This window comes from Pristiophorus japonicus, chromosome 4, assembly GCF_044704955.1.
Source record: "Pristiophorus japonicus isolate sPriJap1 chromosome 4, sPriJap1.hap1, whole genome shotgun sequence".
Classification (NCBI taxonomy): Eukaryota; Metazoa; Chordata; class Chondrichthyes; family Pristiophoridae; genus Pristiophorus; species Pristiophorus japonicus.
The window spans coordinates 76304799-76328133 of record NC_091980.1 but is presented as its reverse complement, the minus strand read 5'-3'; the positions used below and the strand labels follow the sequence as shown (position 1 = coordinate 76328133).

At 43.6% G+C, this 23335-nt stretch overlaps 1 protein-coding gene across 15 annotated transcripts in view; it reads right to left on the bottom strand.

The window, feature by feature from the left end:
- Positions 1-23335, bottom strand: part of LOC139262968 (histone-lysine N-methyltransferase, H3 lysine-36 specific-like) — a 281574-nt gene that overhangs the window by 140506 nt on the left and 117733 nt on the right. For all 15 annotated transcript variants that reach the window (XR_011593007.1, XR_011593008.1, XM_070878367.1 and 12 more), the window contains 2 exons: positions 23160-23310; positions 4944-5065 (listed from right to left, as the gene is read on the bottom strand). Coding sequence is in view for 13 of the 15 variants with exons in the window: in XM_070878367.1 (XP_070734468.1) it covers positions 4944-5065; positions 23160-23310 (273 nt within the window). In the remaining 2 variants the exon portion in view is untranslated. The remainder of the gene's footprint in view (positions 1-4943; positions 5066-23159; positions 23311-23335) is intronic.

The window sequence follows — 23335 nt, the reverse complement described above, 5'->3', positions numbered from 1 at the left end:
ATAGCTTCCTCCATTGGCAGTACCTGTATATCAATTCCAGTAACATTTCAATATATTCTGCAGGTCTCAGATTTTTTCCCTGGTTATTTAGCTTCAATCCTTTGGAATTTCTCAATCACAATGTGGATCTGACGACTTAAAAACTCAGTACGGTCACCAGCATAGTTTTTCTTTACTCATAGCTAGTATATCTAGGATCAATCAGACTGCCGTACAGTATTGGTGAAAAGATAATGGAACCATTATCACCTTGCTCGTCTGCAACACCAGGTGAATACGGTTAGGTCGAGGTCAGTAGTCTTGCATGGAGAAAATGATTTATAAAAGAGATTATAAAGAAGGAAAATATATCCTGTCCTGAGAATAACCTTCAACGTGGTTTGAGTTGGGTAGTGAGTTGATTAAGATCTTCGGTTATTTGTTATACTTAGTATGATTGTAATATGACATAAATGTAGTGATTTCAGTGTGCTCCATCTCATAGTAGGTACTACTATATCACAATACAAGAAATTTAACAAATCTTCGAATGTGGTCCCAAGCACTTTTTCTCACACTAATACATAATAGGAGACTAGACCAAAATGGCAAAAAAAAACAGTATTGTGGAGTATTACATCATTGTTGAAAATTTTGACTGATATTGACATATTACCATTGAGATATATAGAAACATAGAAATTTACAGCGCAGAAGGAGGCCATTTCGGCCCATCGTGTCCGCGCCGGCCGACAAAGAGCCGCACGGCCTTTCGTCAGCAGCTCTAAAGGTTACATACAAACCCATGAACAATAATGGAAAGGCAAAGAGCACCCAGCCCAACCAGTCCGCCCCACACCACTGCAACACCCCTTATACTAAAAACATCTACACTCTACCCCAACTGAAGCCATGTGATCTCCTGGGAGAGGCAAAAAAAGATAAAAACCCAGGCCAATTTATGGAAAAAAATCTGGGAAATTTCCTCTCCGTCCCATCCAGGCGATCGAAACTAGATCAGGAGATCACCCTGGCCGTATTCTATTCCATGCAGTACTTACCATTATATCTGCGCCGACCAACTAAAGGTCGTCTAGTCGAATCCAAATTACCAGCTCTAGGTCCGTAACATATAGGGCCTAAGTTTCCACACGATAAAAAACGGGCGCCCCTCCGAGCTGGGCGCCCGTTTTTCGCGCCTAAAACGTCGCCTAAAAAACAAATCGCGATTCTGGAGCGTTCTGCAGCTCCTTGTCTGCCTGGCGCAGCGCCCAGGGGGGCGGAGCCTACACTCGCGCCGATTTTGTAAGTGGGAGGGGGCGGGTACTATTTAAATTAGTTTTTTTCCTGCCGGCAACGCTGCGCGTTGGAGCGTTCGCACATGCTCAGTGCGAAAAAAACATTGGCATTCGCCCATTTTTGTAGTTCTTTGTAGCGGTTTAATTTTTGAATTTTTTTTTAATAAAAGCACATTAGCATTTGCAGCCTTCTCACTGTCTCCTCTCCTCTCCCACCCCCCCCCCACGGGAAAGAACGGGCACCTCCTCCCCCCCCCCGCGGGAAGAACGGGCGCCCCCCCCCCCCCCGCGGGAAAGAACGGGCGCCTCCTACCCCCCCCGCGAGAAGAACGGGCGCCTCCCCCCCCCCCCCCCGCGGGAAAGAACGGGCGCCTCCTACCCCCCCCGCGGGAAGAACGGGCGCCTCCACCCCCCCCCCCCACCCCGCGGGAAAGAATGGGTGCCTCCTCTCCCCCCTCGCGGGAAGAACGGGCACCCCCCCCCCCCCCGTGGGAAGAACGGGCGCCTCAGGCTGACTGCAGCATTTTCTGTGCCTGAAGCACTTTCACACAGGTAGGAAGATGGTTTATTTAATCTTTTCTTTGCTTATAAATGTTTATTCAGGTTGGATTTATTTGTATAATATTTGTAGAAGTATAAATAAGGATTTATTGTAGAATTTAATGACTTCCCTCCCCCCTCCCCCCCACCTCGTTCTGGACGCCTAACTTGTAACCTGCGCCTGATTTTTTAATGTGTAGAACAGGTTTTTTCAGTTCTACAAAAATCTTCACTTGCTCCATTCTAACTTAGTTTGGAGTACGTTTTCACTGTGGAAACTTTGAAATCAGGCGTCAGTGGCCAGACACGCCCCCTTTTGAAGAAAAAATTCTGTTCCAAAGTAGAACTGTTCTACCTGACGAGAACTGCAGAAAATTTTTTTTGGAGAATTGCGATTTCTACGATAGTCCGTTCTCCACCAGTTGCTCCTAAAAATCAGGCGCAAATCATGTGGAAACTTGGGCCCATAAGAACATAAGAATTAGGAACAGAAGTAGGCCATCTAGCCCCTCGAGCCTGCTCCGCCATTCAACAAGATCATGGCTGATCTGGCCGTGGACTCAGCTCCACTTACCCGCCCGCTCCCCATAACCCTTAATTCCCTTATTGGTTAAAAATCTATCTGTGATTTGAATACATTCAATGAGCTAGCCTCAACTGCTTCCTTGGGCAGAGAATTCCACAGATTCACAACTCTCTGGGAGAAGAAATTCCTTCTCAACCCGGTTTTAAATTGGCTCCCCCTTATTTTGAGGCTGTGCCCCCCAGTTCTAGTTTCCCCGACCAGTGGAAACAACCTCTCTGCCTCTACCTTGTCTATCCCTTACATTATTTTAAATTTTTCTATAAGATCACCCCTCATCCTTCTGAACTCCTACGAGTAAAGACCCAGTCTACTCAATCTATCATCATAAGGTAACTCCCTCATCTCCGGAATCAGCCTAGTGAATCGTCTCTGTACCCCCTCCAAAGCTAGTATATCCTTCCTTAAGTAAGGTGACCAAAACTGCACGCAGTACTCCAGGTGCGGCCTCACCAATACCCTGTACAGTTGCCGCAGGACCTCCCTGCTTTTGTACTCCATCCCTCTCGCAATGAAGGCCAACATTCCATTCCCCTTCCCGATTATCTGCTGCACCTGCAAACTAACTTTTTGGGATTCATGCACAAGGACCCCCAGGTCCCTCTGCACCGCAGCATGTTGTAATTTCTCCCCATTCAAATAATATTCCCTTTTACTGTTTTTTTTTCCCCCAAGGTGGATGACCTCACATTTTCCGACATTGTATTCCATCTGCCAAACCTTAGCCCATTCGCTTAACCTATCTAAATCTCTTTGCAGTCTCTCTGTGTCCTCTACACAACCCACTTTTCCACTAATATTTGTGTCATCTGCAAATTTTGTTACACTACACTCTGTCCCCTCTTCCAGGTCATTTATGTATATTGTAAACAGTTGTGGTCCCAGCACCGAACCCTGCAGGTTACCGCACTTTAAGTGCCCATCCAACCATCTCGTAAAAGTGGTGAGGGTTTCTGCATCCACCACTCTTCCAGGCAGCAAGTTCCAGATCCCCACAACCCTCTGTGTAAAGAAGCCCCCTCAAATCCCCTCTAAACCTTCCACCAACCACCTTAAAACTATGTCCCCTCATAACAGCCCCCTCGATCAAATAACTGTTATTGTGACTATGCTATATTTAGTACCCTATATTTAGGATAACTAGAAAGTTAGAGCAAGTTAATATATACTAGTGAATGAAGCATTAGTGTGGGTATAGATACAAGACTTGTGGAGAAAGATTCAACAAATCAACCATGATTTGTGTGGATATTGGGATTCAATTTTGGATTAATTTTAGTAGCCGGAAAATCATCCAATGTATGCTGGCCTCTGCAACTAATTCCCGATATGTGCTCCTACACAGTATTACATAGCATTTACTGCACAGAAGCAGGCAATTCAGCCTAACAGGTCAATGCCAGTGTTTATGCTCCACACGAGTCTCCTCCCACCCTACTTCATCTAACCCGATCAACATATCTTTATATTCCTTTCTCCTTCATGTGTTTATCTAGCTTCTTCTTAATTGCATCGATGCTAATCACCTCAATTACTCCATGTGGGTGCATGTTCCATATTGTAACCACTGTCTGAGTAAAGGATTTTCTTCTGAATTCCTGATTCGATTTATTAATGACCAGCCTATATTTATGGCCTCTAGTTCTGGTCTCCCCTGCAAGTGGATACATTTTTGTATGTATACCCTATCAAACCCTTTCATAATCTTAACCTCTATCTGAGGTCACCCCTCAGTCTTCTCATCTCCATCTTTCCTGATAGTTATAACCTCTCCGTTCTGGTATCATTCTAGTAAACTTTTTTTGCACCTTCTCCAGTGCCTCTATATCCTTTTTATAATATGGAGCCCAGAACTCAATTCACAATACTCCAAATGTAGTCAAACCAAGATATTATACAAGTTTAACATAAATTTCCAGCTTTTCAATTCTATTCCTCTAGAAATGAACCCCAGTGCTTTGCTTGGCCTTATTTCTGGCTTTATTAACCTGCATCGCTGCTGTTGGTGATTTGTGTATCTGTACCCCTAGATCCCCTCTGCTCCTCTGCCGCAATTAGATACTTATTTTCCAAGCAGTATGTGGCCTCCTTATTCTTCCTACTACCTCAGTTATCTATATTGAAATTAATTTTCCAATTACAGACCATTATGTATGTTTATTAAGGTCTTCCTGTGTTTTCACAGCCCTCCTTTGTATTAACTACACCTCCAATTTGGTGTAGTCAACAAATTTTGAAATTGTACTTCTGATTCACAAGTCCAAATCGTTTATGTAAATAGAGAACAACAATGGTCCCAGCACTGATCCCTATGGAACACCACTTCCCACCTTTTGCTAGTCTGAATAACTGACTTTAAGCTCTACTCTTTGTTTTCTAGTCAGCTTGCTGTCCATTCTGCTGCTGTCACCTGACTCCACATGTTCTGACCTTTGTCCTGTCACACAAAGCTCTGCGTGGGGATGATTAATTCCTAAAATCTACCCATGATGCCAAAAACAATCCAAAAGAAGCAGTTTACACACATAGGAATGACAGCATACCTGGTGTAAAGGTTGAAGGCATGGTTTCAGTTTCTTTTTTGAGATAAACAACTGCTCATAATCTTCTGTTGATTCCAGCAGTTTTTTACTGGGTTTCCTTTGGCGTTTGCCTTCAGTAATAACTGTAATCATATAAATGTGAATGAAAGTTATATTTATAAAAACCACATGGACACAATAACATGTTACAAAATTCCCCAAAATTGGGGTATACGACTAGAAACATTATTTTAATGACAGCAGTTAAGTGGCCTGAAATAAATGTTTTGACACAAGAGAAACGAGCTTAGAACACACTTCGAACTTCTCGGTGCAGTTGTCAGTCCTTATTTTCTGCTTTCAAAGTAATTTCCTGTATACCTTTTTATTTTTGTTGCATTCTTTTTAAGGCACATTTCCTTGTCACAGAACATTTGTCCACAGATTTATTCTCACAATAGTGATAAATTATACGGTAATCTACATCTCTACCTTTAGTTAGTGTTCACTTTTTCCCCTCATTTTTTTGCTTTAATCTCTGATCTACAAATGTTGATCTCTAATGTTAAATACTGATATAGGGCTGCTTGCATTTAGCTGCAAATTCTAACGGGTGCTTAAAATATGGTAGAAAATGAGAAAAAAAAGCTCAATTTCCTCCAGAAAAGGAAGAAATGCTTGTAGCAATAATCCATTCCATGGCACGGGACACTAATTACATTAGTGGCTTTCAGTTAGAGACGTGAACCTGATGCTTACTTATGTATAGCAGTCTAGTGCTCTTAATTTAAAGTTGCTTAGATTGAAATACCTGCTACTTTGATTTTCTTTTGCATTAAAAAAGGAAACCATTTTAATTACTGGATAATTTCATTGTGAAAAAAAATGGCTTTGAATTAACAGTAGAATGTACCCAAAAAAAGACCTTTCGCCATATCCCTTAATACTTGGAAAATATTACGTGATTATGAAAAAAGAACAGGGGATCTGGATTAAAAAGTTAAGATGTTCCCTTTTGGAAAACCACCAAAAGTCTGATAAAAGAGTAATCAACAACTTGCATTTATATAGCGCCTTTAAAGTAGTAAACCATCACAAGGCGCTTCACAGGAGTGTTATCAACCAAAATTTGCCACTGAGCCCACATAAGGAGATATTAGGACAGGTGATCCAAAGCTTGGTCAAAGAGTTAGATATTGAGGAGTATCTTAAAGGAGGAGAGGTAGAGATGTGGAGAGGTTTATGGAGGGAATTCCAGGGCTTGACACCTAGGCAGCTGAAGCCATGGTCGCCAATGGTGGGGCAATGGAAATAAGGGATGCACAAGAGGTAAGAATTGAGGGAGAGCAGAGAGCTTGAAGGGTTGTAGGGCCAGAGTAGGTTACAGAGATGGGAAATTAACTGAAGAACAGGAGTAAGCCATTCCATTTCTACTACTCCGTTATTTTGTTAGCCATGACAACTCTTTATCTTTTGTCATATCTTTTAAAGCCTCCCAAATAAGTATCTATCTCTCGTGAAATATTTCAGCTGATTCTGCATCCATGGGTTTCTGGGCAATGCATTTTTCTTTTGTGTGAAGATTGGATTAGTTCCAACTTTATTAAAATTGAAGATTTAAGAACAGCTAGAATATCAGAACCTACAGGATTCCATTTGTTATCCTGGCAACAATGGAATCAGAAAATAAACTTTTTACCATAAATGTTTAAATATATGATATAGGAACATGAGCAATGTTCCCTTTAAGTTGCACAGCTGCACAGCACTCAGGGATCCAGTGCAGCAGGCTTTTCAATGCAAAAGCTGCGCTTGCACAACATTTTGAATGGGCCATGTGGCGTCAAAAAAAAAAATGAGAACACATTAAACACGAGCAGCCCCTCGAGCCTGTTTTGCCATTCAATGAGATCATGGCTGATCGCTTCTTCACCTGCCCTGCCTCTATATCCTTTTATATCCTTGGCACGCAAAAATCTACCACAGATTTAAAAATATTAATTGAGCTAGCATCTACTGCTTTTGTGGGAGAGCTCCACACTTCTATCACTCTTTCCATGAAGAAGTGTTTCCCAACATCCCTCCTGAATGGCCTGGCTCTGATTTTAAGGTTATGTCCCCTTGTCCTAGACTTCCCCGCCAACAAAAAAACTCTACCTACCCTATCAATTCCTATTAAAATCCTAAAAGTCAAATCACCCCTTAACCTTCTATATTCCAGGGAAGACAAGCCTAGTTTATGTAATCTTTCCTCATAATCGAATCCTTGGAGCTCTGGTAACATTCTAATGAATCTGTGCTGCACTGCTTCCAAGGCCAATACAGGTTGGACCTCCCTTATCCGGCACCACCCCTCGTCCGGCATGATTCTGGTGACCTGGGGCGCATGCGCAGAACGCGGTCGACCCCCACCCTGACTTTGGGGCCGTGCCGACACTCAGCCCGCTGGGGCCAGCCGACACTTGGCCCTCTGGGGGCCCGCCGACACTTGGCCCGCCGACACTTCGGGCCTGCCTGGGGCACTGACCTCCTCCCTGACCTCAGGCCGCCTTCACCCCCCTCCTCGGGCTGACTTCCCTTTATCCGGCAAAATCCCTTATTCGGCACGGGCTAGGTCCCGAGGGTGCCGGATAAGGGAGGTTCAACCTGTATATCCTTTTTAAGGTGAAGTGCCCAGAACTGTACACAGTACTCCCAGTGTGGTCTAACCAGGGCTTTGTACAATTGTAGCAAAACTTCCTCCCCTTTGTATTCTAGTCCTCTATATATAAAGGCTAACATTCCATTAGCCTTTTTGATTTTTTTTGTACCTGACCACTACATTTTAGTTGTGCGTGTGTGTGTGTGTGTGTGTGTGTGTGTGCATGGACTACTATGTCTCTTTGAACCTCCACTGTTCCTAGCTTTTCATCATTTAAAAAATACTCGGAACTATCCTTTCTTGGTCCAAAATGGATGACCTCACACTTATCTGCATTGAAATCCATCTGTACACAGTTTTTCCCACTCACTTAATCTATCAATGTCTCTTTTAAATTTTTTGTTCCTGTATACAGTACATACTATGCCACCAATCTTTGTATCAACAGCAAACTTGGATATATGGCTCTCTATTGTGTATTCAAAGTCATTAATATAGTGAATAGTTGAGGCCTCAGTACATATCCTTATGGGGCACCACTAGTCACTTCCTTCCAATTCGAGTACATACCCATTATCCCTACACTCTGTCTTCTATCACCATACCAATGTCCTAACCAGATCAATAATTTACTTTCAATTCTACGAGATTTAATTTTAGACAACAGTCTCTTATGTGGAACCTTATTAAATGTCTTCTGCAAGTCCATCGAAACTACATCATAACATAAGAAATAGAAGGAGTAGGCCATTTGGCCCCTTGAGCCTGCTCCGCCATTCAATGAGATCATGGCTGATCTTCTACCTCAACTCCACTTGCCTGCACTATCCCCATATCCCTTGATTCCCTTAATATCCCAAAATCTATCGATCTCTGGCTTGAATATGCTCAATGACTAAGCTTTCACAGCCCTCTGGGGTAGAGAATTTATTCCTACTCTCTATTTTCTGTCCGTTAACCAATCCTCAATCCATGCTAGTATATTACCCCTAATCCCATGAGCCCTAATTTTGTTTAATAACCTTATGTGGCATCTTATTGAATGCCTTTTGAAAATCCAAATACACCACATCCACTGGTTCCTCCTTATCATTTCTACTAGTTACAACCTCAAAAAACACAACCTCAAAAACACAAATATGATTTCCCCTTCTACCTAGAAATCCAGAATCTATAGAATTTTGGAAGATGACAACCAATGCATCCACTATTTCTTTAGCCACCTCTTTGAAAGCCCTAGGATGTAGGCCATCAGGTCCAGGGGATTTATCGACTTTCAGTCACATTAATTTCACGAGTATCATTTTTGCACTAATACTAATTTCTTTCAGTTCCTCATTCTCACTAGATCCTTGGTTCTCCACTATTTCTGGCAAGTTTTTTGCGTCTTCTTCTGTGACACAAAGTATTTATTTAATTTCTCTGCCATTTCCTTATTCCGTGTTATAATTTCTCCTGCCTCAGCCTGTAAGAGACCCACATTTACTTTCGCTAAATTTTCCTTTTTACATACCTATAGAAGCTTTTTATGTCTCTCGCTAGTTTACTCTCATTCTATTTTCCCTTTCTTTATAGACGTCCATAGACATTTCCGTCGACTACTTTAGTTACTTCCTCAAAAAATTAAGTTCATTTGACATGAAATACCATTTGTAAATCCATGTTTGCTCTCTCTAAATCAGTGCACAGTCACTCTGTCCTTAATGACAAGATTCCAATAACTTACCCACAACAGATTTTTGACTAATGGGTCTATAATTTCCTGATTACTCTCACCTTTCTTAAATAATGGAGATACATTTGCAATTTTCCAAAATAAAAGGGACCATTTCTAAATCGAGAGAGTTTGGCTATGGCTAAAGCATGTGCAATTTCCTCACCTACTTCCCTTAAAACAATGGGGTGGAAACAATCAGGTCCTGGAGATTTGTCAGTCTTTCATGCCATTATTTTTTCTAGTACTGTTTTCTTGTTTGCGTTAACTTTATTGAGTTCCAGTTTTTGATTCATTATTAGTTTCCCTGGCATGTCAGATATATTATCCTCTTGTTCTACTGTGAAGTCTGACAGAAAGTAATTATTCAACAAACCTGCTGTTTCCTTATTTTCATTTACAATATTACCACATCTGTTTTAAAGGGCCTACATTAACCCTGACTACCCTTTTTCTTCTAATATAATTGTAAAAACTGTTTGAGTTAATCTTAACATCCCTTGCATGTTTCTTGTCATATTCCTTTTTGCACCACTTACTATCGTTTTTATCTTCCTTTGCATCTCTTCCAGTCCCTTGGATCTACATTATTCTTTATATTTTACTATACTTTCCTTTAGTTTTTGTTATCTCTCATCTTTTTTGTCGACCAAGGCTGCTTTATTTGGTAACCAGAGCTCTTTTCCCCTTAGGGGTATATATTAAGCTAAATTCTTCTCTGAACACCTTCCTCTGTAGTTTTAACCTAATATTTAACCAGTTTGCTGTCATCAAACACTGTCTCATGCCATTAAAGTTAGCCTTACCAAAATCTAGAATCTTAGTAACTGTGTTAAGTTTCTCCTTTTCTCACCTAACATTGCATTCAACCTTATTATGATCACTATTAGATAAATGTCACCTTAGTGTTAGATTATTAACTAAGTGAGCCTCATTATTTATTACTAAATCTAGTATGGCCTGCCTGCTTGTTGGTTCTATAACATATTGCTCCAAAAAACTATCTTTGACTGCACTTCAGAAATTCACTATCTTTCTTACTTGAGCTACTCTGCTCTTCTCAATCTTCTCGTGTTCTCTCTTAGCATTCCTAATATCCTTTTTAATTTTGCCTCTTAACTTTCTATATTCCTCTAAAGATTCTAAAGTATTTGTGAATGTTTGAAAATGTATAGAATATGAATGTTTGTAAATGTAGAGACATTGAAGTTGAGAATGTGGGAAAATGTATAGAGAAAGTGAAATTGAACAAAGAAATCATGGGAGAATAACTAAAAGAATGTCAGACTGCAAATATTACAACATAAGCACAATTAACAGACTTGCAAGGTCTAAGTTACTAGTCACGCCAGTAAAATTGTAACATTTAGAAGCAATGCCCGAGAAAGTTCTTTGAGCAAAGTGTGAGAAAGTTCTTTGGGAAAAACAGCTCATATAGATGTCGGCTCATGAGTGGACAAAGGGAAGGAGGGATCAAAAGGGATAGGCTGAACTAGGATGTCACTCTAATTGTATCTTGTTATCTTGTACCGAAAATGTATAACTGTTGTGCCTTTACAATGTAATTTCACTTGTCCGTAGGAAGTGGGTGCGCTCTATTGAGAGAGCATTCCTTCTGTCTGATAAGTCCCGGACGGTAAATCTTTATAATAAAGACTGCTTTGTTATAAGCTTCTTTGGTGTTCGCCTCAGTGTATTCGCTGAAACAGATTGAGGGAAAAGAATCCAGAAATCAACATTTGGTGTCAGAAGTGGGATCTCAACGGACGACTGCTGAAAACTTGCGAACTAAGAGCCAGACTAGCCTTGGACGAGACGGGAGGAAAGTGGCTACTGTAGTGAGTATATTTTAAAATACCACTGCAGTTTCCTTCAGTTTCAAAAGTCTGAGAAAAGTTTGGCCACTCGCTGGTTCTCAGGTAGTGTCTGAACGAGATCCAGGTCAATCTGGCGAATACCTTCTAAACTTAGGAAATAAGTGTCCAAGTCAGGTGTGACGTTGACCTTGTATATCATTTGGCCCGTCTAGGCACTGATTGGATTTAAACCGCGCGGCGACGCGAAAGGATAGGGAAATCTGGCAACTATAGGGAAATCTGGAAACTAGAACAAATTAAGTAAGGCTTATAGGGAATAAGCGTCCAAGTCAGGTGTGATGTCGACCTTGTATATCACTTGGCCCGTCTAGGCACTGATTGGATTTAAACCACGCGGCGACACAGAAGGTAGGGTTAGATAGGGCTAGATCAAATCGCGGGGCGACGCGATCCGTGCGGCGACACGGAAGATAGGGATAGATAGGGCTAGATCAAATCGTGGGGCGACGCGATCTGTGGGGCGACGCGATCTGTGCGGCGACACGGAAGGTAGCGATAGTTAGAGCTAGATAGGGATAGATCAAATCGCAGGGCGACGCGATCCGTGCAGCGACACGGAAGATAGGGATAGTTAGAGCTAGATAGGGATAGATCGAATCGCAGGGCGACGCGGAAGGTAGGGCTAGATAGGGCTAGATTGAATCGTGCGGCGGCGCGGAGGGATAATAAAAAAACCGCGGGGCGACGTGGGACTGTGTAAATTTAAAATTGTACTTATGCCAGGTGTGGTGTCGATCTTGTATATCACTTGGTCCGCCTAGGCTCTGGATAAGATAACCTAAACCACCGCGGGGACAATCGGGACTAATTAGAAACAGTTACGATACAAGGGGTGACGCGAGAATGGGTAATCAGTTAGATAAAACCACGGATGCGGGTAGTCCGCTACAAAAGTTATGAGAGGAATTCCCTGAAAGAGCTGAACAATTTAGACTATTATCTGGAGCCCTGAACAAATTATTAGATGACCAATGGCCCCTAGGTGGCACTAGAAGCGTGGAAATAGAAAAAAAAGGCACAAGGATTGATTTGGAAAAGGGGACGAGGAAAAAGGGACAAGAATTTAATTGCCACGTGGCGACATTACAAAAATAGAGCCGGCCAAAACAATTAATAGGAAAGAAGACGAGATGGATGCTTTAATTGTGGGCAAGAAGGACATTGGAGTAGAGAGTGTCCCTCCCGTCGGCACGAAAGAGGAAGAGGAGGGAGGCAAGGGAGGGAGGAAAGAGGATGGGGATCTTACACTAACTTCTCCCAGAACAACCCCTTTGGCCAACCGTCCCCCGATTATTCTTGATTGTACAGAGAACCTCCCCGGATGACGAACTGATTTGCCAGTTTCCAGTCCCTAGCACGGCTAAACAAATGCGACAGTGGTTGGGGATGATCAATTACGGCAGATCCTGGATCCCTAATGTTGCCCTGGTGACTAAGCACCTCACACAGTATACAAACAAGGAAGGCAGCTTTAAAATAAAAACCGCAGACGTCCAAGCCTTTAAGGAACTAAAGACAGCCCTGCTGCAAGCTCCGGCTTTGGGCCGGCCCCTCTATGACCGGCCCTTTCAACTGTATTGTACAATCCTGAAAGACTGTGCTACTGCTGTCTTAACTCAGAAACACGGGGATAAGCATAGGCCTGTTGCCTACTACTCTTCCAAAATAGACTCCGTTGCCTTGGGGCACCCTGTATGTACTCAAATATTAACCGCCATCTACAATAGCCTTCAATCCGCTGCCAACCTTACACTCCAGCAGGATATTGTTGTGTACACCTCTCACTCCGTAGCTGCCCTCCTGGGCCAACTGCAGACTCAACACCTTACCATGGCCAGGCAAAGCAGATATGAGATCTACTTACTAAATAATCCTAAACTGACCTTTCGGCACTGTACTGCCATTAATCCGGCCTGTTTTCTTACTGAGCCACCCCAAGATGAGGAAGAACCCAGTCATGACTGTTTATCTTTAATTCAAGAAGGCACAGCGGTCAGGGAAGATTTAGTTGATGTACCAATGGAGGACCCAGACTGTATTATGTATGTTGACGGAAGCTCTTCTATTGATCCAGAAGATGCACGAATTTCAGGATACGCCATAGTAAACCAGGAGAATCAGGTCTTTGAATCTGCCGCCTTTGAAACCTATTCCGCCCAACAAGCTGAACTATTCCCACAGGGGAATGAGATATCCCATAGGCAACTAGTATCTGACTTGTTGCAGGCCCTCATGCTCCCCAAGCGCATTGCTATTGTCAAATGTACCGCCCACACTACCGGAAAATCTCCGGTTGATATAGGAAACCGCTGTGCTGACCAAGAGGCCAAACAGGCCTCTCGTGGACAACAGATGGTAGTGCCCAGAATGATGAGTCAAACTAAAAATCCTACAAAGAATAAGTTAGCCTCGGAAAAACCAATGCCAACCATCCAAGATGTCATTAAAGCACAGGAGGACGCTCCTGAAAAAGATAAACTGTTGTGGAAAGATTATGGATGTACTTATGACAATGTTTCTAAACTCTGGACCACTCCCGCGGAACAGACTTGCATGTCTGACGAGTTGGCTCTATGGGTTATTGAATGTATGTATTTTGCTACTCATTGTGGAGCAAGGAAAACAAGTGACACGCTTTTGGCCACTTGGTGGCACCCTAGACTCCAAGCGCTGGCCCAGAACATCAGTAGTCGTTGCTTGGTTTGCCAGCAGCATAATCCAGGGAAGGGAGTCCCCTGTGATTGGGGTAAGACGCCCCTACCCGAAGGTCCCTTTGAGACCTTGCAGTTGGACTACATTGAGTTGCAAAGAGTTCAGTGTTACAAATATGTGTTAGTAATAGTAGATGTGTTTAGCAAATGGATCGAAGCCTACCCTACCCTGGACAATAAGGCTCAAACTGTTGTTAAGGTGTTAATGAGGGAAATTGTTTCTAGATATGGTATCCCAGCTCGACTGATGACCACTTATGTTCTTTCTCTGACTCAGGCTCTGCGAATAGCCCACAACCAGGTTCGAGAGGCTCACCTCGACCTCCCAGTTTTACCCGAATCGTCCCTCGTGGTACCAGGGAAGTATGTCCTGATTAAGAAATGGATTCGGAAGGGATTAGAGCCACGATGGGAGGGGCCTTTTCAGGTGTTACTTACTACCCCCACTGCAGCTAAGGTTGAGGGGAAAAGTGCCTGGGTTCACCTGCACCACTGCAGGCTCACCACCCTCTAACGAACCTATTTTACTGGTTATTCTAACTCCTGTTTCTATTCCAGACTTCCTCTTCTCCATAGCTGAACAAGGTCCTCTCTAGCAACGTCCTGATTAAAAGAGTGGGTCCCGAGGAGACCAGTTTGAACTTCTACCCATAGTGATAGACAACCAGCTACACCGACGGTGACCTGAGAAGAGAGGCGAGAAAACCGAACTCTTTTAATCAGCAAAATATTCGGACTATTTACCCTTGTCCATAGAGACACTACAAGAAACATTTTGTTCCCGAGTAATTGTTAACCTAGAGCGATAAGATGAAACTGTGTCTGTGTGCCACAGTCTGTATAGTAGCGTTGGTGTACGTCAGGTGCGGCACATGGGAGGGGAGACTGAAGCGAGAGCTCGATGTAAACACCTTTTTGTACATGTCTTATGTTTATGCGCGAAATGGGAACTTTTCTAATTGCTGGGTGTGCTCACATATCCCTATACATTCCAAAGGGGGAATTCCTTTGCGTCCCGTTCCACTGACCCTAACTGAGACTGTCAGATGGATTCAGAGCCAGACTAGCATGAGAGGAGGGGGGGCCAATGCAAATACGAGAGATGAAAGGCGGGTCAAAAGAGGGATCACGGAGACCAGGAGTATCATACCGTTACCACGTGAACGACCATGGGGAGGTCACCAAGTGGGAGTGTGCTGGAGACCCCATTAGTCAGGCGTTCCAAGGATGGTACCAACCAACCTACGACCGTGAAAAGGAACCCCCATTCTTAGCCCTGACCAATACCTCGGGGATTGGGAGGTCAACCGGGGACATATGTCTAACCCGAAATGACACCAGTAACAACGGACATATTATAGGGTACAGCAATTTCCCACACAGTCTCAACATCACCATAGGTGCACAGGTCACCATCCTCTCTCACCTTCCGAATAAAACAGGTGGAGGTCTGTGGGCCCAGTCTTGGGACCTGGAAGCAATATATCAGAAAGCAGCTTTTAACGGCACGTATTTCGTGTGCGGTCATAAGGCATATCCCTGGTTGCCTAGCCGATGGACAGGGTCCTGCTATCTGGGATATGTGGTGCCATTTGTGCGGCAAATACGTACCCTGGCGGAAGCACATGCCTCCAGCCGACACAGGCGAGACCTCACCCCCGCCGAAAGGTTCTTTGAGGTCATGATGTTCCCATTCGGGATAGGACGCACCATGGATGAAGTACAGAACCTAGAGAGGGTATTGGAACAGATAGCTAACCATACTGCTGAAGCTCTGAAGGACATCACGGCCGAAATGGTAGCAATGCGGACCGTAGCATTACAAAACAGAATGGCCCTCGATTACCTGTTAGCTGAGAAAGGGGGAACGTGTGCCCTGATAGGATCTGAATGTTGCACTTACATCCCCAATAATTCAGAAAACATAACCAATCTCGCTGATCACATAAGAAGGGAAGTAAAGAAGTTATCCACCCCTGCAGGAGGAGTAGGCTGGTTTGATTGGCTGGGTGGATCTTGGGGATCGTATATAATGCATGGAGCGATTATTCTCATCGTAGTAATAATTACCTGTTGCCTGATTATTGGTTGCTTTAACCTTTGTTGTAAAGTCATGGTGGCAAGGTTAGCACACCCTCTTGTGGCCAGGGGCTCCCAGGTTATGATCCAGCAAACTAAAGACCTACTCGACAAGGAGGATCAGGAAAGAGAGTGCGAACGCGATACTCCTGGAATAGTCGCCAGGGTTATCATGGAATGATAAAAGGGGGGAATGTGAATGTTTGAAAATGTATAGAATATGAATGCTTGTAAATGTATAGAGACATTGAAGTTGAGAATGTGGGAAAATGTATAGAGAAAGTGAAATTGAACAAAGAAATCATGGGAGAATAACTAAAAGAATGTCAGACTGCAAATATTACAACATCAGCAGAATTAACAGACTTGCAAGGTCTAAGTTACTAGTCACGCCAGTAAAACTGTAACATTTAGAAGCAATGCCTGAGAAAGTTCTTTGGGAAAAACAGCTCATATAGATGTCGGCTCATGAGTGGACAAAGGGAAGGAGGGATCAAAAGGGACAGGCTGAACTAGGATGTCACTCTAATTGTATCTTGTTATCTTGTACCGAAAATGTATAACCGTTGTGCCTTTACAATGTAATTTCACTTGTCCGTAGGAAGTGGGTGCGCTCTATCGAGAGAGCATTCCTTCTGTCTGATAAGTCCCGGCCGGTAAATCTTTATAATAAAGACTGCTTTGTTATAAGCTTCTTTGGTGTTCGCCTCAGTGTATTCGCTGAAACAGATTGAGGGAAAAGAATCCAGAAATCAACATATTTAGCCGTTGATATGTGACACAAGCATCCCTTTTTTTCTTAATCCTCCCTGTAAGTCTATAGGCATCCAGGGGGCTCTAGAATTATTTTTCCCAGCCTTTTTCTTTAAGGGCACATGTTTGGTCTGAACCTTTCGGATCTCCTCCTTCAATGCCTCACACTGTTCCGACACCCATTTATCCACAAGTAGCTGTTTCCAGTCCACTATGGCCAAATCACTCCTTAATGTAGAAAATTAGCTTTTCCCCAATTCAAAACTTTTATTCCAGGCCTATTCCTGTCCTTATCCATAAACAACTTGAATCTGACTGAATTATGGTCACTGGCACCTAAATGCTCCCCCACTAATATCCCTTCAACCTGCGCAGCTTCATTCCCCAAAACTAAATCCAAGACCGCCACCTCTCGTGTTTGGCTTGCTACATACTGACTAAAAAAGTTCTCTTGAATGCATTTCAAGAATTCCGCACCCTCTATAACCTTCCCACTAAATTTGTCCCAATCAATATTTGGATAGTTAAAATCCCCTATGGTTTTTAGACTTCACAGCAATTTGCCTACATATTTGCTCCTCTATCTCCCTTCTACTGTTTGGGGGGGGGGGGGGGGGTCTATGATCTGGGCAGGAAGCACTGCTTCATCAAAGCACAGAAAGAAAAATTGGGCACAGAAGATCATGTGCCTGTTACAGAACCGAGGCCATTACAGGCCAGTTAGTTCAATATCAGTGATCAGAGAAAATTTTAGAATCTTTAGTTAAATTAATAATTAGGTGCAGCCAACACCGAGTTCATAAAGGAAGATTGTGTTTAATAAGATAGAGTTCTTTGTGGAGAGATATGGTAGGTACGGGGAATGCAGTGGATTTGGAGTACACAAACAAGCTTTTAGAAAGAAAACTTACACAGGAGACTGTTAGAGAAGAATACGGAGTATAGAATTGGGAGAGGATAGCAAATTGAATTAAAAATTGTTCAGAAGGGAGGAAACATAAAGTAAGAGTTAAGGGCAGTTTCTCAAAATGGTTAGAAGTGGGTAGCAGTATCGCACAGGGTTCTGTTCTGGGGCTGATTATGTTGACTGTGTAATGACTTGGATACAGGGCTAGAAGGATTGGTGTCCAAATTTGCAGGCAATACTTAAATAGGAGGCACAGTAAATAATTCAGAGCTGCGAGAGGATATTTGTTAAGATGGTGGAATGGGCAAAAATATGGTAGATGGGATTTAATGTAAATAAATATGATCTAGTGCATTTTGGTAAAAGAAAATTATACTTTGTTCTTCCACATCCAGCTCTCCCTCATTCAGAGTGATCTGTAGTTTCAAGAAGTATCACCATGGGATATGGAACACATGGAATTAGGACTTCTACTCCTGTGATGGATAAACACAGACAGACTGGTTGGGCCAAATGTCTTGATTCCATGTTCTGATTTCTATGCAATTCTACATTATAAACACATTTAATCTAGCCTGAGGGAAACAAAAAGTATCAAGTGTAAAATCGTGATTTCCCAGTCAAACAGAACTTTAATAGAGTGGAAAGAAGTGAACTTCAGTTGGAAATATTTCTTGGAAGGAGTACTCGCCGACTCTCCTAAAAAGTTACTGTCCTGAAACTTGGGCAATCCTAATGAAATTTAAATAGAATAATCTTCTTAAACAATCGCTCTCATACAATCATCTAATTTGATGAGGTTCTACTCACTTGCAGAGTGCAAGATAACCCACCAACAAACCTTTTAATACTGCGAGTGATAGTGCAGAAAATAACAGATGGGACAAGATATCAGAAGTGTGAGCCAAGAGCACTTTCTTTCCAGGTCCCAGCTGTCATCCTTGTCTGACACTTTTTAATCCATGTGTGATACCTGTGACTAAAATTAAATTATAAGATTTTTGTCTCGTTTTATCTTGGTAGCAGTCCTTTTAACTCAGTCATAGGACCCAAAATCAACCGCAGTCAGAATCACATCTTCAGTGTAGCTCAATACAAATGAGACTATTACATACCACACAATCATCATCGGAATCGAGGAAGACTTGCTTCCACTCCTGAAGTGAGTTCTTTGGTGGCTGAACAGTCCACAGACTCTGGCACAGGTGGGACAGATAGTCGTTGAGGGAAGGGGTGGGTGGGACTGGTTTGCCGCACACTCTTTCCGCTGCCTGCTCTTGATTTCTGCATGCTCTTGGCGTTGAGACTCGAGGTGCTCAGCGTCCTCTCGGATGCACTTCCTCCACTTAGAGCGGTCTTGGGCCAGGGACTCCCAGGTGTCAGTGGGGATGTCGCATTTTATCAGGGAGGCTTTGAGGATGTCCTTGTAACGTTTCTGCTGTCCACCTTTGGCTCGTTTGCCGTGAAGGAGCTACGAGTAGAGCACTTGCTTTGGGAGTCTCGTGTCTGGCATGCGAACTATGTGACCTGCCCAGCGGAGCTGATTGAGTGTGGTCAGTGCTTCAATGCTGGGGATGTTAGCCTGGAGGAGGACGCTGATGTTGGTGCGCCTGTCCTCCCAGGGGATTTGTAGGGTCTTGTGGAGACATCGTTGGTGATATTTCTCCAGCAACTTGAGGTGTCTGCTGTACATGGTCCATAACTCTGAGCCATACAGGAAGGCAGGTATTACTACAGCCCTGCAGACCATGAGCTTGGTGGCAGTATTGAGGGCCTGGTTTTCAAACACTCTTTTCTTCAGGCGGCCGAAGGCTGCACTGGCACACTGGAGGCAGTGTTGGATCTAATCATCGATGCCTGCTCTTGTTGATAGGAGGCTCCCGAGATATGGGAAGTGGTCCACGGTGTCCAGGGCCACGCTGTGAATCTTGATGACTGAGGGGCAGTGCTGTGCAGTGAGTACAGGCTGGTGGAGGACCTTTGTCTTACGGATGTTTAGCGTAAGGCCCATGCTTTCATACGCCTCAGTAAATACGTCAACTATGTCCTGGAGTTAAGCCTCTGTATGTGTGCAGACGGAGCTGTCGTCCACGTACTGTAGCTCAACGACAGAGGTTGGGATGGTCTTGGATCTGGCCTGGAGACAGCGTAGGTTGAGCAGGTTCCTACTGGTTCGTAGTTTAGTTCCACTCCAGCGGGGAGCTTGTTGACTGTGAGCTGGAGCATGGCGGTGAGAAAGATTGAGAAGAGGGTTGGGGCGATGACGCAGCCCAGCAGCAAAGCAGCATTACAGACGGCTCAAGGCTGAGGTCCAACAAAAAACTTAAAGAACAGCTGGTGGATGGAGAAAGTGCAGGAGATACAGTAGCTGGCCGACAACCATGATGTGTGAGGATTCTTCATCGCAGTCAAGGCCACCTACGGGCCAAACACCCAAGGCCACCATCCCACTGCTGGCCAAGAACGGGGAAACACACATCAAGGACACCGAGGCAGTCAGGGCCCGCTGAAAGGAGCACTTCGAAGATCTCCTCAATCGAGACTCTGCCTTTGACTCGAGTGTTCTCGACTCCATCCCGCAGCATGCTAGCTGCCACTACCTCTGAGATTCCAACACTGCATGAGGTAGTAAAAGCCATAAGACAGCTAAAAAATAACAAGGCTACGAGTGCGGACGGATTCCCTGCTAAGGCATTGATGTATGGCGGAGAGGCACTGCTGGCGTGAAGACACGACCTTATCTCTCTCATCTGGAGGGAGGAGAGCATGCCGGGGGATCTCAGAGATGCAGTAATCGTGACCATCTTTAAAAATGGAGACGAGGCTGACTGCGGCAACTACAGAGGAATCTCCCTATCAGCCACTGGGAAAGTCGTCGCTAGAGTCCTCCTCAACCGTCATCTTCCCATGGCCGAAGAGCTCCTCCCAGAGTCACAGTGTGGATTTCGTCCCCTAAGGGGCACAACTGACATGATTTTTGCAGCACGACAGCTACAGGAAAAATACAGGGAACAGCGCCAGACCTTATACATGGCCTTCTTTGATCTTACAAAGGCCTTTGACACTGTCAACCGCGAGGGTCTATGGAGCGCCCATTTCCGTTTCGGATACCCCCCAAAAGTTCGTCACCATCCTCCGCCTGCTCCACAACGACATGCAGGCCGTGATCCTTACCAACGGATCCATCACAGACCACACAATAGACTCATGAATAAAGTCAGAACTTGCGGAGTCAGGGAACAAGTAGCAGATTGGATCGCAAGCTGACTGCAAGACAAAAAGCAGGGAGTAGGGGTAAAAGGTAGCTATTCAAAATGACAGAAGGTGGGAAGTGGGGTCCCACAAGGATCGATGTTGGGACCATTGTTGTTCACAATTGATATTACCCTCCTATTTCTCATCTATATGCTGCCCCTTGGCGACATCATCCGAAAACACGGCGTCAGTTTCCACATATACACTGACGACACCCAGCTCTACCTTATGACCACTTCTCTTGACCCCGCCACGGTCTCTAAATTGTCAGACTGCTTATCCGACATCCAGTACTGTACGAGCAAAAATTTTCTCCAATTAAATATTGGGAAGACCAAAGCCACTGCATTCCCTAGCCAGCGACTCCATCCTTCTCCCTGGCATTTATTTGAGGCTGAACCAGACTGTTCGCAACCTAGTTTGTCATATTTGACTCTAAAATGAGCTTCCGGCTATATATCTGCGGCGTAACTAAAACCGCCTATTTCCACCTCTGCAACATTGCCCTTCCCCGTCCCTACTCAGCTTATCTGCTGCTGAAACCCTCATCCATGCCTTTGTTACTTCTAGACTTCACTACTGCAATGCACTGCTGCCTCCCACATTCTACCCTACGTAAATTTGTGGTCATCGAAAACTCGGCAGCCCGTGTCCTAACTTGCACGAAGTCCCGCTCACCCAACATCCCTGTGTTCGCTGACCTACATTGGCTCCCAGTTAAGCAACACCTAGATTTCAAAATTCTCATCCTTGTTTACAAATCTCTCCATGGCCTCGCCCCTCCCCATCTATGAAATCTCCTTCAGCCTCACAAACTGCCACTCCTCCCCCCCCCCCCCCCCCAAACCAAGATATCTGTGCTCCCCAAATTCTGCCCTTTTGAGCAGCCCTGATTATAACTGCTCAACCATTGGTGGCTGTGCTTTCAGCTGCATGGGCCCCAAGCTCTGGAACTCCCTCCCTTAACCTCTCTGCCTGTCTACCTCTCTTTCCTCCTTTAAGACGTTCCTTAAAACCTATTCTCTTTGACCAAGCTTTTGGTCACCTGCTGTAATTTCTCCTGATGTGGCTCGGTGTCAAATAAATGTTTTATCTTATAGCACTCCTGGGAAGCGCCTTGGGACATTTTATTATGTTAAAGGCGCTATATGAATACAAGTTGTTGTTGTTAACAATTTAGACTTTGGAAATAAAAACACAATTTCTAAATTTGTGAACGACAACAAATTGGGAGGGATACTGAGGAGGACTGCAACAAATTACAAGACATTAATAAATTTGCAGAATGGGCATATAATTGACAAATGAAATTCAACATAGATAATTGTGAGGTATTACATTTTAGTAAGAAAAATGTCACAGAATATTTGTAAAGTAAGAATCTAAATAGGGTAGAGGAGCACAACTATGGGAGTACAAATACTCAAATCACAAAGTCGCAACGCAAGTCAATAAAGCCATAACAAAAGCAAACCAAACACTAGGGTTTATTTCCAGAGGGATAGAATTAAAAAGTAGAAAAGTTATGCTAAACTAAACTTGTATCGAACCTTGGAGTATTGGTTACTGTTCTAATCACCATATTACCAAAAGGATATAGAGGCGCTGAAGAAAGTGCGATAAAGATTTACAAGAAGATACCAGAACTGCGAGGTTATACCTATCAGGAACAGGATGGGTCTCTTTTGTCATGAAAAGAGAAGGTTTAGGGGTGATCTAATAGAGGTCTTTAAAATTATGAAAGATTTTGATAGAGTAGACATAGGGAGAGTATTCCCACTTGTGGGGAAGAGCAAAACTAGAGGCAATCAATATAAGATAGTCCTCAAGAAATCAAAAAGGAAATTCATTAACATCTTTACCCAGCGAGTGGTGAGAATGTGGAACTTATACCACAGGGAGTAGTTGAGGAGAAAGGGGAAGCTCGATAAGCATTTGAAAGAGAAGGGAATAGAGGGTTATGCTAATAAAGTTAGATGAGGAAATATGGGAGGAAGGTTTAGTGGAGCATAAACGCCGGCATGGATTGGTTGAGCCAAAATGCCTGCTTTGGTGCTATATATTCTAAGTAATTTGCTTAAGTAGGATTGAGTGGAACAAGCAAATCAATCTCCTTTCCAACCCAATGTTGCATAAATTATCAGTGCTGATAGTGGTCAACTGGACACTGTTACCATTATGTATACAGAAAGTTGATCTTAATGCGACTGGAGATCATTTTCCTCCATATTTTCATTCACAGCTTTCAGTTTAAAGTTGGCAAATTCTATGACCACCACAGGATCTGGGGGTCTTCTTACCTAATGAAAAGGGCTGTTGTTTCAGTTGAGTAATGTTGGGCTCAGTTTGTTCTGTTTTCCATTCCTTCGGTTTAGCACGGCGTTCAACGTTCTGTTTGAGGACCAGCTCATCCACCTGCTGGATACATTGGTCTGCATCCTGTGTTCTTATCTGTGAATAAAGATATACATCAAAG